General features: G+C 38.5%; 1 protein-coding gene and 1 non-coding gene across 2 annotated transcripts; both read left to right on the top strand.

The window, feature by feature from the left end:
• The first annotated feature begins 930 nt into the window (after positions 1–930).
• On the top strand, positions 931–17,154 carry sf3b3 (splicing factor 3b, subunit 3). The gene is made up of 27 exons (XM_056766422.1): positions 931–1,053; positions 1,458–1,577; positions 1,708–1,863; positions 1,967–2,137; positions 2,529–2,701; positions 3,416–3,557; positions 3,873–3,985; positions 4,241–4,378; positions 4,757–4,860; positions 5,149–5,314; positions 7,959–8,054; positions 8,226–8,298; positions 9,661–9,812; positions 10,031–10,186; positions 10,272–10,427; positions 10,510–10,653; positions 10,861–10,983; positions 11,074–11,228; positions 11,532–11,706; positions 12,705–12,910; positions 13,640–13,796; positions 14,070–14,195; positions 14,570–14,782; positions 14,927–15,025; positions 15,641–15,784; positions 16,055–16,159; positions 16,396–17,154. The coding sequence occupies exons 2-27, from the start codon at positions 1,508–1,510 to the stop codon at positions 16,534–16,536; spliced, it is 3,654 nt and encodes a 1,217-aa protein (XP_056622400.1). The 5' UTR covers positions 931–1,053; positions 1,458–1,507; the 3' UTR covers positions 16,537–17,154.
• On the top strand, positions 3,717–3,792 carry LOC130436205 (small nucleolar RNA SNORD111). The gene has a single exon (XR_008909039.1). It is a non-coding gene; the product is annotated as a small nucleolar RNA SNORD111 (small nucleolar RNA).
• Positions 17,155–17,862: the final 708 nt, after the last annotated feature.

Raw genomic sequence — 17,862 nt, 5'->3', positions numbered from 1 at the left:
ATATAAATATATTTCAAGTGTTAAATGTGTTGGTCTAAATAACTAAAATTAATATTTTAACAAAATGTTGTCTATTTGTTTCATTATTATAGTATTGATAGGTCGTTTTTGTCATTTTGGGTCATTTATATGTAAACTTGATTTGGAAAATCAAAAATGTTCAAAATATTCATGAATCATGGATTTCATAGATCGTGGACTTATAAATAATTTAATTTCAAAACACCCAGACATGCATGGGAAAAGCATATAGAAAATAAATATGGGTCATCATAGACCCTCGTTGTGCATTAGAAGGGGTTTCAATGGCAGTTACACCAAAGGGTTAATGTCTGTTACAACGTGACATCTGTGCAAACGTGGCATCTGTGCAAACCAATTCCAAATTAATAAATCAAAATGAACTTAACGAAAACAGAACTGTGTGCACACTGCTTTGAATTTGTAATTGTAATTTCGGATATAAATAGTGGTGGGCATTTCTATGCTGTAATGGAAATTTTGCCTTAGAAGTGTGTGGTTCTTTTCTGGGATTTCCACAGCCACCATGCAAACTCTCTCTCTCTCTCTCTCTCTCTCTCTCTCTCTCTCTCTCTCTCTCTCTCTCTCTCTCTCTCTCTCTCTCTCTCTCTCTCTCTCTCTCTCTCTCTTCTTATGGAAACAGTTTAGGCGAAAAATATGCTCTAAACAAACAGCATGGTTCATAAAGCGTTATTACTTTTTTAGTGCAGTTATTTGTGTTAAGTAACAGAAGTTTTTGTGAAATTTACATTATCCTTGTGTTTTCCAATAAAACTTTACTACTCAAAAAGGATTTTGTAGTCTTTATATGGAAGATATTTTTACTTCTACTTCGTCATTCGTGCATGTTCATTTCATGCAATAAAAAAATATTTTTACTCAGGCGCGTATTATGCCAGCCCTACTGTGCGACACGGAACATAGAGGCCCTCTGTCGTTTGAGCGCCGTTTGGAAATAACGAGCGACCAGGCCAATGAATTCTATATGTTTCTCATCTGATTGAAATCTTCAACATCCTGGTTGCTTTTTCGGTAAATAGTTTTTCTGCATTACCTCAGTAACCCATAATATTGTTCCATACATAAATCTGTTTAAAAAATCGAAGTTATACTCTTTACGCGAACTGCGAAGTTTATTAGCAAACCGGCTAATGGTGAATGGACGACTAACTAACCCTGGCAAGTTCAAGTGCTCTTAGCAGTATTTAATACTTGTTTTCTGTGTATACGGTCTATTAATACATTAAAGTGCAGCAACATGTACAATTGCGTCGTGAATGGTTCTATACATGTAGTTGTGTATCGAAGAACAAAAGAAACGGAGCAACAAGCATTTGTTCTGTAGCTCTGGGCCGAGTAAACATGATCAAACTAAGTTTTGCTGAGGTTAAGACGTTGTTTATATAGTGAATCATCTCCTTGTTATGTGGTTATAGGTGCTGTTTAGCTCCTTTGTCCTGAGCCTGAAGGTCCAGCGACAGCAACCATGTTTCTTTACAATCTGACCCTGCAGCGGGCGACTGGAATCACCCATGCCATCCATGGCAACTTCTCAGGTATAGCAGAGTGACTCTTTACTTTTAGTAGTAGGGAATTTGTTAAAGTGTGAGGGCAATTCCTCATATTTTGTTAGACAAATATTAAGGCTGTAATTTTGATTATTCTCTGTTTTGGTTCTCTTTATAGGAACCAAGCTGCAGGAGATTGTTGTCTCCCGTGGGAAGATTATTGAGCTGCTGCGTCCTGATGCCAACACGGGCAAAGTCCACACACTACTTACTATGGAGGTATTTGGTGTTATCCGATCCCTCATGGCCTTCAGGCTGACAGGTGGAACTAAAGGTAAATAGCTTCATCTCGTAACATGTCTTTAGCAAAACTGAAGGATATGCTTACTCCTGTTGTTTTATTGTTCATGTAAAGACATTTTCTTTTTTCATCCTAGACTATGTTGTGGTTGGCAGTGATTCTGGTCGTATTGTAATCTTGGAGTACCATTCCTCCAAGAACATGTTTGAGAAGATTCACCAGGAGACATTTGGCAAGAGTGGGTGCAGACGCATCGTGCCAGGACAGTTCCTTGCTGTGGATCCTAAGGGGAGAGCTTTTATGATAGGTAACACTTCAATTGTTATGGATTGCTTTATGTACATTTAGGGGCTGTGTCCAACGAGTCGCATTTATGCAGCTGAAAGCGGAAGGAGTTTGGCTGAAATCCCTGACACAGGCGCAGCGTTTTGCCCAAAGTTAAGCATTAAAAACTTCAACTGATGGCTTTTTTAAGAGCGTGCCGTTACCGTGGAAAACAATTAAAAAAACATTCTGACCGCAGGCGTAAACGCCTCTGTGGACACAGCCCGTTAGGCACTTAGCAGACATTTTTATTTAATTTATAGTTCCTTCTTTTTTTATTGGGTGACACTAACTGAAAGACTCCATAAAGGAACATTTTTATGTTTTAAATGTTTTCTATTATATTTTAACTTTGGGCTTTCATATTGTTTCAGGTGCCATAGAGAAGCAAAAGTTGGTATATATCCTTAACAGAGATGCAGCTGCCCGTCTTACCATCTCCTCCCCCCTGGAGGCACACAAAGCCAATACGCTCGTTTACCACGTGGTTGGGGTGGATGTTGGCTTTGAGAACCCCATGTTTGCCTGCTTGGAAATGGATTATGAGGTCAGTCTTTTCAAAGAAATTCTCTGAGGATGATATTTGAGTTGCTTAAGATGCAGATATAAGCAGCTAACCGATTATTCAAAATCCTGTCATTACAAACAAAATCCCAATTTACAATTTTACTCAAACTTTTGTTTCTAAGGCCTGGTTTCACAGACAAAACAATGGTCAAAGTGTTAGTTCACCCATTTACGCACCATCATGTATTTCATACATGTAGGAATTACTTTGTTCTGTTAAACAAAGACATTTGTAAGAATGTTAGCAATTTTCAGTTCTGTCACATCCTCTACCATAGTAAAATGTTAAAAGAAAGATTTGTATTAATTATTTTCTACTATGGCAGTCAGTGATGTCAAAGAATCGAACAGTGCTAACATTGTTCTAAGGATCTTTCTGTGTTCATCTGAAGAGAGTAATTTATACCGGTATGAAATGACATGAGGGTGAGTAAATGGGTGAACTCTCACTTTAAAATATATCAGAGCCACTGCTATCTCCAGATGCAGACCAGTTATGTATTTTACAAAACTAAGGCATAGTCCTGGCTAAAGGTAAGCGGTGTCTGTGAAACCAGGTCTTAGAGTTTTACATAAGTATAAGGCAGCATCGTGTTTGTATTGTTGTCTGTCACAAACAATTTTTCATCACACCCACAGAGCCTCAGAATTTCAAAACTAATGTTACATTTTTTTTTTGTCTCATGGTCTGTAGGAGGCGGATAATGATCCCACTGGAGAGGCTGCAGCAAACACGCAACAGACTCTCACCTTCTATGAGCTGGACTTGGGACTTAACCATGTGGTTCGCAAGTACAGCGAGGCACTGGAGGAACACGGCAACTTCCTCATCACAGGTGCTCACCTATGAGAATGATGAAAATAGATGTAATCATAAGATTTACAAGATTGCAAGTGTTCGCAGAAGCTATTTGCTTTTCAAAATGTCACAATTTCATAAAGATTTTGATAAAGGTCTTGTCTTTCAATCAAAAATAATAAAAAGCAAGCTCTCTGTTGTAGAAATGATGAATATCATGTCTCTTCTCTGACTTTTTGATGAAGAGAATCTTGTTATTTCTGATCTTTAAGCTAAGAACACAGTATTGATTTTGTTTGATCAAAGTGTCTCAAGTTTTTGTGGTAATCTGATCTTTAAACCTGTGATGTAGTGCCTGGTGGTTCTGATGGACCCAGTGGTGTGCTGATTTGCTCTGAGAACTACATAACCTACAAAAACTTTGGAGACCAGCCTGACATCCGTTGTCCAATCCCTCGCAGGAGGGTGAGTTGTGTAATTACTCTTCCAGTTTGAGCTCAGTATGTTAAACAGGACATTTTAGTTTTGAAATGATGAGCTTTTCATGTCTCTTCTCTGACTTTAACTGGAGATACATAAAAGACTGATATGAACTAATTGTTGTTGACCTAGTGTGCTTTTGTCTAGTCCATCTGGCTAGTTTCTGTTGTTTTTAGGAGAAATTAAATGCGGATGTGACCTCAATGCCTTTGCTTTTTCCCCTTTCTCCGGAAACAACAGAATGACCTGGATGATCCTGAGCGAGGCATGATCTTTGTCTGCTCGGCCACCCACAAGACCAAGTCTATGTTTTTCTTTCTGGCTCAGACAGAGCAGGGAGACATCTTTAAGGTTACCCTGGAAACAGATGAAGAAATGGTAAGCGCACCTGAAGACTAAAAAAGTAAAAGACTGGGTCATCAGCTTTTTTAATTAGTTAATGGATAACTGGAGATTTTCAAGTACTTTTGTTTACATTCCGATACTTGCCTGCTGTCCACTTGTCTTAGTTTGAATTAGTACAACAATGCACTGGAATGTCTAACTTCCATCTTAGAAACTTGGGCAGAAGTTCTTATCTCTGCCTAAGAGGCAGGGATTTACCCAGTTAATGAAAATAAGATTTACTTATTTGCAGAGAAAGCCCTATATAACACATAATCTCCATTGAAAATTAAACTCACACAAAATAACATAGGCATTGTGTAATCTATGCATGTAGTGAGATTAAATACTTTTTACACTTCTTTTTTTTAGGTGACAGAGATCAGGATGAAGTATTTTGATACTATTCCTGTGGCTACAGCCATGTGTGTTCTGAAGACTGGCTTCTTATTTGTTTCTTCAGAGTTTGGAAACCAGTAAGTATGGCAGTGTGATTAAAAAATTTTTTAGGGGAATGTGACATTTGGTGGCATAACCCCATGATTCTTTGGATTAACTGGTTTCGAGAATCTGACACTGAAGAATATGGGTACAAGTTAAATTTGTTTGATACGTATGTGGTCTGAATGTAACCATAATTCCCTCATTTTCTGTTTAACCTGAGACTATTCACTGAAAGTATTGCCAGTATGCATGCCCTGTTGAGCACATTGTGTTACACAATGCTTTTGCTGGATGAACCTTAAACCTGCTTTGTTTTTTAGCTACCTGTATCAGATTGCCCATTTGGGAGATGACGATGAGGAACCAGAGTTTTCCTCCGCCATGCCTCTGGAGGAGGGCGACACATTCTTTTTCCAGCCCCGCCCTCTCAAGAACCTGGTGCTGGTGGATGAGCAAGAAAATCTTTCTCCCATCATGTCTTGCCAGGTTTGTGAATGTGTATCTTTCCATCCATCAACAGAAGCTCATTAATGCTTCAATGGGCTGCAGTCCCAACTAGGAAACTACTAACGGAAAATGTACTGTAAGTTGGCACGGAAACAGATGTATAGGAATGAATCGCGGTTTTGGTGACTGTGCAACACTGACATGCATGTTGATATGGGAATTGATAATTGGGAAAAACTGCTATAGACGAAATGTGTTGCTGTTTTTTTGTCAGTTCTAAAAGCTAGAAGCATGGATTAAAGTTCTCCGCCACTACGATGGATTTCCGTTAAGTGCAGTGAGTTTACGACAGATTTCTGTCAATTTCAGGGTTCCAGCCTATCCTTAATGTGTTAAATTCACTTTTCATAATGTTTTTAACCCTTTGACACGTGTGATTTGAACATTCTGCGCTTTGACGGGCACTGAGCAAGAGACCGACTGTGACATATCACAACTATGCTGTCCTTTCAACCACATAATATTTAATTTAGGCTTTAGACATATACAAGTGCCTACAAGCACAAAATACATTTACAGATTGTATATTACACACTGATGTCTGTCTACACAAATGTCATTTGACGGATGTTTTATTCACATCAGATACAGTATCTGCAATGAAATTGATTGTTAAGATCACTCAATTCTTCTACCGGTTCACCAGGCATTTACGTTTGTTTTTTTAAGAGAATTGGATGAATTCACGTGATGTAAATCCGACAGATCTCAGACCACGGCAGAAAGCTATTAGTTGAGCTATAAGCACCTGCTTATAGCTCAACTAACGTTCATTATAAAGATCATTATAAAGTGTTTAAACAACAAAACACATTCACATGCACACATTTGACAATCAAAATGTCAGATATATCATGACAAAGTTAAAAGTTTGTGCATATTTTTTAATAAAAAATTTAAATTATGTGAAAGCAATGCATTAGTCATACAGCTTCTGTGGCTCTGCAACAGTGTAAATTTCGTTGAATAAAACTAAGACGAAAAGTATTCATTAACATGTTTTCACTGACGAAAACGAGACGATAACTAAATAAAAATGAATGCATGATAACGAAAACTGTAATAAAAATATATTGAAATTTTCGTCAACTAATAAAAACGAGATGAAAATATTCTTCTATAGTCTACAGACATCAGTTTGCGCGCATGTGCTGCTTCTCTCATATAAGCAGTAGAGTGAAGACTCTCTGAGAAGGGTAAGCAAGCACAGACATGTATTTTGTCTCCACGCGGTTTACAAAGCGTCTTATTTGCCTTGACGATTGCTGGTAAAACGGCGCAAACTTGAAGAGCGACTGCAGGCGAGACACCCCAGAAACACATAACAAAGGCAAGCTCAAATGTTTTATATGCCTTTTAACTTATACGCTAACACAAGCTGCATAGCGTGAAATGCATTAGTCAGCCAAAAGAAAACCAGCGCTGTCTTCTACTCAATGCGAATTAAACTGTACATTCGAACCAAATATGTAACATGTTTGCATGACTAAAGAAATGTAATACAATTGATGTCTTTTTGAAAGCTTTAGATGGTAGTTGATGAGAAATAGCTAAGACAGTGCTGGCAGCTATTTTCTTCAAAGAGTGCATTGGTTGAGGGACTGGAACATGTCGTTCAAGGTCTGATGTTTTGTGTTCCAACAATGCATATCTATTTATTATTTTTTTCAGAAAAATAAAGCTAATGACCTGGTTTAATTTCGTTCTAAGGTGAAGTAAATTATATCAAAACAGTTGAATCTTTGTATATAACATTTAATTACACAAAGTAAATGATTTACATTGAAGCATTTGGCAACTTGCATAGCATTATCCTATACATTTGTTTCAAAGTATGTGCAATCCCTTGGGTTCAAACCCATTACCTTGGTGTTGTTAATGCCATGCTCTTACAACTAAGCTACAGGAAAGATAAATCATTTAGATTTTAGTAGACTAAATATAATGTATATTTATTAGAGTAAAATGTTTTTCATATTTCGTCGACTAAAAATAGAATGATGGGGTTGACTAAAATGTGACTTAAACTAAATTGCATTTCGTCAAAAGACTATGACTATAACTAAATAAAAATTTGCCGTCAAAATTAACACTGCTCTGCCGTGTGTCACATAAGCAGTGCCGTGTCGCCTTGGAAATGTTAGTGAAACATTCTTAACGGTCGCCTTGACAAAGCTAGTCAAACACTGAAATGGTTGTCAGGTGTAGCCAAGCTTAAGGAATAAGGTTTCACAGCCAAAATGAAGAAAAAGTGAAAAGCACTCTGGAGACAAATACAAAGAAAATGTTTGGTCTTTAGTGGTGCTTTTATTGTTCTTTCTTCAGATAATTATTAAGTTTCACAAAATATTGTTTGGTCTTTTATAAGTTCAATCGAAAAAAAGACTGAAAAGTTATAGATGGTTGATTATTTGTCTAGGTATGAATCATTTTTTCATAGATTAAAAATAGCTTTTAAAATACGCAAACTGGAACTACTGTATAAACGCTATTGGTTTCGACTATTTAGATAGTGTCGGTTGAATATGACTCAAACAATTTTTTTCACTTTTTAATCCATGAAGAAGTCATTTATCACTGGATATAAATTTATAGAACATTGCATTTTCACCACCATCTGCAGATTGCCGATTTGGCTAATGAAGACACTCCCCAACTGTATGTGGCGTGTGGCAGGGGACCCAGATCTACACTGAGAGTTCTAAGACATGGACTTGAGGTTTGTGACTTTAACAGTCGTGTCATCTTTTATCAACTCTGTTGTAACATGGAAATTTGACACCCACTGTATCCTAGCAAAATTATGTGCTAGTTGTGTGGTTTCACACTTTTGCTTCTAGGTAATTCCAGAGGTTATTTATACATAATGTGTTAATATTTTTTTCCCTAGGTGTCAGAAATGGCTGTTTCGGAACTGCCCGGTAACCCTAATGCTGTGTGGACTGTCAGGAAACATGTGGAAGGTGAGAGATCCACTCAAAATTTGGGAAGACAATGACAAATCTAATCTTGTTGCGAGTTATCGGCCATTTCTCAATATGCATTCTTCAGTGGTCTTGTGTCTTCGATTTCTCACTCTACGTCATCAATAACCGTCATGTCCGGTCCAACTAGTGTCGCTTTCGTCAAGGAAAATTATGACTAAATATCATAGTAAAAAAGGAAAAACACACAATTTAGAAAAGTTTTAACAAATGTAGGTAGTGTAAAGATGATATGGCCCTAATTTATCCATCTGTATGTAACATGAATGTCTTTTATCAGTTACCTGCCTTTTCATGATGAACTGCACACAATTTTTTTTAATGATGACAGCCGACAATTTATACTGTGCTCCTACTGTTTGGGCTGTGCTACCAAACTTTAAACCTCTCTAGCTCCAGTGGCATGTGCAAAAAAAGTCTACATTAATTTACTGCATTCTGTATGCTACTATGACCGTTTTTCTATATTTTCTAATGGTCTGTTAATGGTGGATGCCTCCTGCTTTAGGTAAATTGTCAAAGTGCATAAAATGATTGTGTTTAACAAGGAAATAGAATAAGCTGGTTGTAATAATAATACTGTAGTTATTTCTCTTGTTGAAATTTTACACAAAAGAAATAGACCAAATGTTTGAATTGAGAGGTTTGGCCTTTTTTCACTGAAATATTTTTTTTTTATTATACAGTTAAGTACCGAAAAAGTCACCCAACCCTAGCTTAAACTAACTCAATCTTGAAATGCAGGTGTAACATGCTGGTGTTACAGTAACTTAACAGAGCACATGTGCAAGTACATACAAGTGCACACTAGAAACACCCATTAAAGTCTGAAAGCTGTGGCATGCTTCCACTTGAAAATTGTTCACCAGATTCTGCTGAATAGCAACAATGCTTTGTTTAACGTGGTTGGCATGTAAGCTAGAACAAGCTGTGCTTAGAGAAACTGACAGTTTCTGCCAGATACTTCTTTGAAATCATGTGATCTGGTTGTTGATTTTTCGTGCAAGTGTGCTGTTTGAGCTCAGTAGAATTCATAAATGCGGTTTGCAGGCTTGGTTCTTAAAAGCAGTAGTTTCATTTCGACTGCGGACTTGTGTGAGAAGCCAGTTCAATCTTGTTTTACTTTTTAAAGTATTTGTTTAAATAATTTCAGCTCCTTAAAAATAAACATAAGCTTCTTGATATAACACATGCCATTGTTCACCATCGGACAAATAATAACACTTAAGTCATGTTTTTGTGCCTCAGTGGTTACTGAGGCTACGAAAAACACACTTTAAAGCGAACTGTTAGCAGATATTTCTAGAAAGTTGTATGATAAACCTGGGTTTCTTTTCACAGATGAGTTTGACGCTTACATCATCGTGTCTTTCGTTAATGCCACCTTGGTTCTTTCCATCGGAGAGACTGTGGAAGAAGTGACAGACTCCGGTTTCCTGGGGACAACACCCACACTGTCCTGCTCGTTGCTGGGAGAAGATGCACTTGTGCAAGTATGTGACATCTCGGTGACCTACATCTTTTTCCGACATTACGATTTTGAAGACTGGGATATTGTTTGTGTTACTGTTAGGTTTTATTGTAAACATAACCCTCGTTGGTCCATCACCATGTTCTATAATCATCATGTTCAACAAACATTTTGCCAGTTTTTCTTAAGATGCTCCATAATCACATCAGGATGTTTTGTTGATTTGCTGCGTGTTTGCAGGTGTACCCTGATGGGATCCGTCACATCCGGGCGGATAAGAGAGTGAATGAATGGAAGACTCCAGGAAAGAAGACCATCGTCCGATGTGCTGTGAATCAGAGGCAGGTGGTCATCGCTTTGACTGGAGGAGAGCTTGTGTATTTTGAGATGGATCCGGTAAGTTTGCATCGGGTATTTTTCTTCAATTCATTTTCTGATTGTGCTTAAAGTGTCCTGTATTAAAATTATTTCTTGCGTTCAGTCTGGACAGCTGAATGAATACACAGAAAGGAAGGAGATGTCTGCAGATGTGGTGTGCATGAGCCTGGCAAACGTGCCCCCTGGAGAACAACGCTCCCGTTTCCTGGCTGTTGGGTTGGTAGACAATACCGTCCGCATCATCTCCCTGGATCCATCAGTAAGCCAAATTGATTTAACATTATTTTAACAGTCCTTTGATGAGCGATTGTGTATAATGTATGTAATACTTTGTTGCACAGGACTGTCTTCAGCCATTGAGCATGCAGGCTCTTCCCGCACAGCCGGAGTCTCTTTGTATCGTGGAAATGGGCGGAGTGGAAAAACAGGATGAGCTGGGTGAAAAAGGCACTATCGGCTTCCTTTATCTCAACATTGGTCTGCAGGTAGATGATTTGCTGATTTGACATTTAAATGATGACTATATTGTCTGAATTAAAATTTTGGGGTGAACTGTTCCTTTAATGTGGCATTCTTGAAATGGTCTGGCTGTTAGAATACTCAATGACATTAGACATTTTTAATGGTTGTTAGAAGGGATGGGACTTGACTGAAATGGGTTCCGTCTCGCACTAATAACCTCTTTGTTTTAGAACGGAGTGTTGCTGCGTACAGTTTTGGACCCAGTGACCGGAGATCTGTCTGATACTCGTACCCGTTATCTCGGCTCTCGTCCTGTCAAGCTTTTTAGAGTCCGGATGCAGGCCCAAGAAGCTGTGAGTCATCCCTGCTATTGATATCAGCACAGTATTCTCTCACAGCATGATGGTTTTCTGACTTTATTGTGTGACATTTAACTCCTGCAGGTTCTGGCCATGTCCAGTCGCTCATGGCTGAGTTATTCATATCAGTCTCGTTTCCACCTGACCCCACTGTCATATGAAACCTTGGAATACGCCTCAGGCTTTGCTTCGGAGCAGTGTCCAGAAGGCATCGTTGCCATCTCCACCAACACACTGAGGTAAATGCACAAATGCTCTGCATACACTTGAGTATCTTTTGCCTTTGCTATGCTTTTTATCTGGTGAGAGGAAAAGTTTACTGTGAGAATAGAAGCGTTACATCAACCATATTGCGGTTGGGTATTTGGTTTCGCTTCCTATTTTCTGGTTCCTTTAGAAAAAAAAATGTATTTATAAATCCCACTTTCATATATTACATCAGTTAAATAAAAATCCTGGATATTTCCAGTTTGTCATTACGTCAACTAGCATTTTTTTTATAATGCCTTTAATGTATTCCGTTTCCCATCTTCCTCCCACAGAATTTTGGCTCTAGAGAAACTGGGCGCTGTCTTTAACCAGGTGGCATTCCCAACGCAGTACACACCTCGCAAGTTCGTCATCCACCCGGAGACCAACAACCTTATCTTGATTGAAACGGACCATAATGCCTACACTGAGGCCACCAAAGCCCAACGCAAGCAGCAGATGGCCGAGGTCAGTGAAACTGCCCTTTTAAGAGCAACAGGCAACATGAGGAAACCAGATACTATAGTCCCGGTTTTGGAATTTTCGACTAATCTCAGTTTAAACTCTTCCCCCCTCTCCTCTGTCTCAATCACTCATTTTCTCTATTAAATCATTGAGTTAGTAATTCAGCAAATACTGGAATAAAGAAGGCAAGTGTGCGTTGCTATTTTGAAGTATTATAATTTCTTGTGTTTGACAGGGAAATTCCATTTTGACGATTTGTAAAAGTGACATTGTAATTTGGATGATGTGGTTAATGTGGTGGTCCCACACACGTAAATCATATTGATGAAATACGGCTGGTGTCTCTAAAAAGAATGAACAATAAGTCCATAAACTGTGCTGGACAATGAATGTTTACATTTTTTAATTTACTGATTAAGGATTGTTGTCTTTTGTTTATGTGCAAAATGTCTTGAAAAGCTCCCTATATACAGAACATAGCCAAAAGTATGTGAACGTTGTCTTTTAAATTATGGGTTTGGCCAGAGGTCTCACTTCCAATGAAGACAAATTTGTTGTAATGTTACAGGCTACAGTGACATTCCGCAGAGTTTTGTGCTTCCTGCTCCCACTAGATTATTATGCTGAAACCATCCTCAAAGTCTAACAGCAAAGCAAATTATTGTGTATGGAACATGAGTGGCCTGCGCAAAGCCCCAACTTTAACCACATTGAACACTTTTGTAATGAATTGGAACGCAGGCTTCGAGCCAGACCTCATCACCCAACAACAGTATCTGACCTCACTGATAATCTACTGTATAAATCGGATCAAGCGGTATTTCGCCACGTGGAAAAGCTTCTCTGCATAGTAGGCGCTGTTAGGTTTAATCCACTTGTTTTAAAGGTATAGGTTACTGTAAAATTAGTTAAAGTTGAAACATGATGGAACTTGTGTGTACCAAAAAGAGACAATCTAATATTATTGACATGACAAGTTTAAGCTTTTTTCTGTTCTTTAGGAAATGGTGGAGGCTGCAGGAGAGGATGAAAGGGAGCTAGCTGCCGAAATGGCAGCCGCATTCTTGAACGAAAACCTTCCAGAAGCTATCTTTGGGGCACCAAAAGCGGGTTCTGGGCAGTGGGCCTCACTGGTCCGTCTTATCAACCCTATTCAGGGCAACACACTGGACCTGGTGCAACTGGAGCAGAATGAAGCGGCCTTCAGGTGTGGGATGATGAGAGAGTTTTGGATTAAAGATGTCATGGATAGGGTTGGTGATCAAAAATCTATTCCAATTCGGAATCGAACGGTTGGGAATCAGATCCGAATGTCAAATAATATGAATCGGATTCTTGATATGAAAATTTCAATTCTTATCAATTCCTGTTTGCAAATTTTCAAAAATTTGCATGTGCTAACCTGTAATCTCCTGACACCTCAATAAAAGCCATTAGGAAAATTAACCACACTTTACTATATTAAGCATAGTTTATAGTATTTGCAGTAAAGCATAGGAACCACAAATTTACCGTAGTTTCATTAAGTAACTACAGTTAAACCAAGATGTACCTGAACTATGGTATGCAAATTGTAATAAATCAGACAAAACATGGTTGCTATGTGTATATATGTACAAAACGGGGCTCATAGATGTATATTTATTGTAAAAGCCGTCAATAAAAAGGCTCAATTACCATACAGGTTGATATTTAAATGTTTTACTTCAACTGTGGAATCGATAAAATTCAAGCGACACCCAACCCTAGTCATGGACTTCTTGCCAAAAAATAAGTGCTATATAGATGTGTACTCAAATTTAGTCCACCCAAACCATAAATGGGTGGGGTAATGTCATGGAAAACTAAATGATAACTGATGATGCCATTCAACATGGTGCCTTTTAAGGTATTCTTGTCTATTTTCTCACCTTGTTCTTGCTCTTTCATTTTGCAGTGTTGCTGCCTGTCGCTTTTCCAATGGAGGAGACGAGTGGTATGTGTTGGTGGGCGTAGCCAGAGATATGATATTAAATCCGCGCTCTGTTGGTGGAGGATATATTTACACTTACCGGCTGGGAGGGGGTGGGGACAAGCTGGAGTTTATGCACAAGGTAGGTAGAACAGGAAATGACTTGCCATGATATTACTAATCGGCCCCATGTGTTTGTTGCAAGTTAAAGAATGTGGAATTCCCCATAAATCATTAAATGCGCCCTAGAAATGCAGTTAAACGTAGCAATTAACAATTTGTTTTTTCCTTGGATGGGTGCTTGGACAATGCTACAAGAAATAAGATTTCATTGTTTTTACTTTGAATCAAAGCCACATGTGACCTTAAGACAAGATGAAGTTGATTGGGTTTTAACCTGAGTTCTGATTGACAGACGCCTGTTGAGGACGTTCCCCTGGCTATAGCTCCCTTTCAGGGGCGAGTTTTGGTGGGAGTGGGCAAGCTCCTGCGCATCTATGACCTGGGAAAGAAGAAACTTCTCCGGAAGTGTGAAAACAAGGTGAGAAGCCAAAAAGCTCTTTCCCAACGGAAGCAAGTGGATGGTTTACAGCATTTAATGAGTAACGTCGATGACACACTGCTCTTGTACTCGCATTTCTTGATGCATAACCACATGAAAAGCACTGCAACTGAGGCTTACACCACAATGCTTTACAGTTATTATATGGTAGCAGTTTACATGGATGGGAACTATTGGGTTTTCTTAAAGTGATAGTTCACCCAAAAATGAAGGAAATCGTCATCCATTGCTCATGTTTTTCCAGAGCTGTGTCTGTTACTGTCAAGTTAGCAAAATAGTCAATAGGTATTTTTTGTTCAAGTTTTTTGTTATATACATTTTAAGCTCCTAAATCGTGTTTCTTGTTTTTGCAGCATGTTCCTAACATAGTGACTGGTATCCACACCATTGGGCAGCGTGTGATTGTGTCTGATGTTCAGGAGAGTCTATTCTGGGTTCGATACAGACGCAACGAGAACCAGCTGATTATTTTCGCAGACGAAACATATCCTCGCTGGGTCACGACCGCCTGCCTGCTCGATTATGACACCATGGCTGCCGCCGATAAGTTTGGAAATATCTGCGTTGTGAGTATAGTCTCTTATTTGGTTTTGATATTGGTTTACTTGCTTGGCAAAAATATGCAGACGAGCTCCTGCATGAGATGTCAGTAAGTCTGTGAGGTTTCTTTTTTCTCAAAAAAACAATTGCATGCTGATTTTTGTTTTCAGGTTCGGCTGCCCCCCAACACCAGCGACGATGTTGATGAGGACCCCACAGGCAACAAAGCATTATGGGACAGAGGCCTCCTCAACGGAGCATCACAGAAGGTATCCTTCAGTGACCTATTAATACCTCATGTCCCACAGGTTCCAGAAGCTGCTCACTACAGAGTTGCACCGAATCTTTCTTGGCCTGTTTTTGTTTGTATGGTCGGTACTGCAGTTGTCTCGCCCCACCCAGACCTGCACCCCGAAACACTTGGCTGAAGTCCACTCTCTGGTCTGCTTTTGAAACCTCAGCAGCAAATTTTGTCCCTTCGCCAGGGATCGTTACGTAAAAATTAGAAGCATGGAAATGTTTCGGTGGACATGAGGGAAAGTCCCTTTTTGCACACCAGTGACTTGCGTCTAGATTAGACGGACATGCCAAAAGCATGTGTAAGCAAACCACAGGTGGACTTGTTTGGGGTGGTATACTGTGAAAACTGTCTGAGAATGCATAATATCTGTATATATTGTGGCCATATCTGTTCTCATGCAAAATAACTACTTGTATTATAAAAGTGAATGGTATTTGTTAGATGTGATGGTAAAGTAAAATAATAGTTTGAAATAATTTTTAAATGCATCTTTGTTGCTGTTGATATTTCAGTTATGCTAAAAACTCAATGCTCAACTCAAGTGTTTGTATCTAAAAACAAGTGTATACTTTGTCATTCACAGGCTGAGGTGATTATTAACTATCACATAGGAGAGACTGTGCTGTCCCTTCAGAAGACCACTCTCATCCCTGGAGGATCAGAGTCTTTGGTGTACACCACACTATCAGGGGGCATCGGCATACTTGTGCCCTTCACTTCTCATGAGGTATAGTTCCTTAAAGCAGAAACGACCAGTGCTCATGTGCCAATGGATTTGCAAGTGTAAAACCACTAAAGAAAAAGAAGTTCATTTGCGTAACTTTGATCAGGCAGTTAGAGACTGTAACATGAATGATGCAACTTTCAGTTATCAAACATAATACTTGCTGTGTTTTTATGGTACATTGTTCTCACTTGGGTGTTTGCTTGGAGAATGTTTTACATGCATAAAATCATGCATTTTTAAGATTATTTTGTCCATCTCATCTGTCTTCAGGATCATGACTTCTTCCAGCACTTGGAGATGCACATGCGCTCTGAGTTTCCTCCTCTTTGTGGCCGAGATCACCTCAGCTTCCGTTCCTACTATTTCCCTGTGAAAGTAAGCAGCAACGTGCATTTAATACTTCTTTGCTTGAGTAACACAGTGTTTTTGTTTATTGTTAACTTACACATTTGTAAACTTCCTAAATTTTGTCACTGCATCTTTTAATGAAGCGACACTTAACAGAAACCTACAAATTATTTGTTAAATTACACAAATTAAAAACATACAATTAAGAGATAAGTGGTTGGTTTTACCTGCACTCTTTCCCACTGACTTTTGGATATTTCCAGAATGTGATCGATGGAGATCTGTGTGAGCAGTTTAACTCCATGGACCCCCATAAGCAGAAGAGCGTGGCCGAGGAATTGGACCGCACTCCTCCAGAGGTGTCTAAAAAACTGGAAGACATCCGAACACGCTATGCTTTCTAAGATGACCATGAGAAAACCTTTTATTTTCTCAGGCTTCTATTGCTGTGGCCTAAAAACTTTTTGGTTTACAACATTTTGGTTTAAGCAGAAGGATGTTTTCTCTTTAACTGTGACCAGCTGGGAGCTTTCGGTTTTTGTGGTCAATGACCTTATCCTGCTTGACTGTCACAAACACAGACTGCTATTGGCATTGTACAAATATGTTCATCCATTTTCATCAAAGTTCAATATTGTTTGTGCAGAAGGTGATCTATTGTGCAAGCAAACCTTTAAAATATCTGTTGCTGAATTTGCAGCTTCAGCCATGCAAATGACATCCGGGAAGTCCAGAAAGTGTTGTATGAATCATGGTCTGCATATAGTTTTCCGTCATTCACATCGTTGGTTCTTTTGAAGGTCAAGAGCTGTTCTCAATATTGTCAAAACATTGAATTTGTAAAAAATAGCTTTGTTTTTTGTCTTTACCTGGAAATATCAAATCGGTTTGTTTTTAACTTTTTGTATTGTGGGGAAACATGACCAAATCCCATGTCCTCTAAAAATATGCTGCAAGAAATAGTTATATTCGTGTCATGAAGTGTGAGTTTTGTAAATAAATATTTTTTACTTTGACCTTTATTTCTGTGTTTGTCGTGAGACTTATCTGTTTGTCTTGCAATATGTGAGCACACAGGCAAAGCAGGTTTCAGCTCTTAACTGTGCCCCTTTTTTTGAAGGGGGGGGGGCGTGATCATGATCCTCTGTTTCACTCGTGATGGTGAGTCAGAGATTTGTTTTTGATGGATTTAAATTAAACTGTCTCAGTCATTCAGATATTAGTAGTACCCTTTTCATTCAGTTCATTAAATATTAAGCAACAGTTGAGATTCCTAAATGTTAGAACTAAAATGTGTCAAGACTTTAATCATTTAAAAAGAAAACTGTCCCAAGTACATGGTTTGTTAAATATTTGAACAATCCAAAATTATACCTGTTCTAAAGAGATCACAAATACTTTTTTTTTCTGTGTCTGCGAACATTATTTTAGGATAGAGTAACAAATATATTGTGAATCAGCATTTTGGGGTTTTTATTAGTTTTTGTGTTTGATTTTTAGTTACTCTAATAAATACACCAGGAAGACAATAATGTAAAAATGTTGTATAGTCTATGGTGTTACAGAATTGAGCAATGGCCACAAATTTTTACTCTGAGGCCCAAGCCTTTTGTCAACAGTGGCCAACTTGGTCCTTTATAGACTCATTGTTTTCTATAGTGGTGATTTAATGCAGGGCAAAGATTTTTTGCTTTTAAATACTGTTTTTGTATTTACTTTAAAATGAAATG

Source organism: Triplophysa dalaica, chromosome 14 (assembly GCF_015846415.1).
Source record: "Triplophysa dalaica isolate WHDGS20190420 chromosome 14, ASM1584641v1, whole genome shotgun sequence".
Taxonomy (NCBI): Eukaryota; Metazoa; Chordata; class Actinopteri; order Cypriniformes; family Nemacheilidae; genus Triplophysa; species Triplophysa dalaica.
Note: the sequence above shows the minus strand (reverse complement) of the source record. Positions and strands in the feature narration are given on the sequence as shown.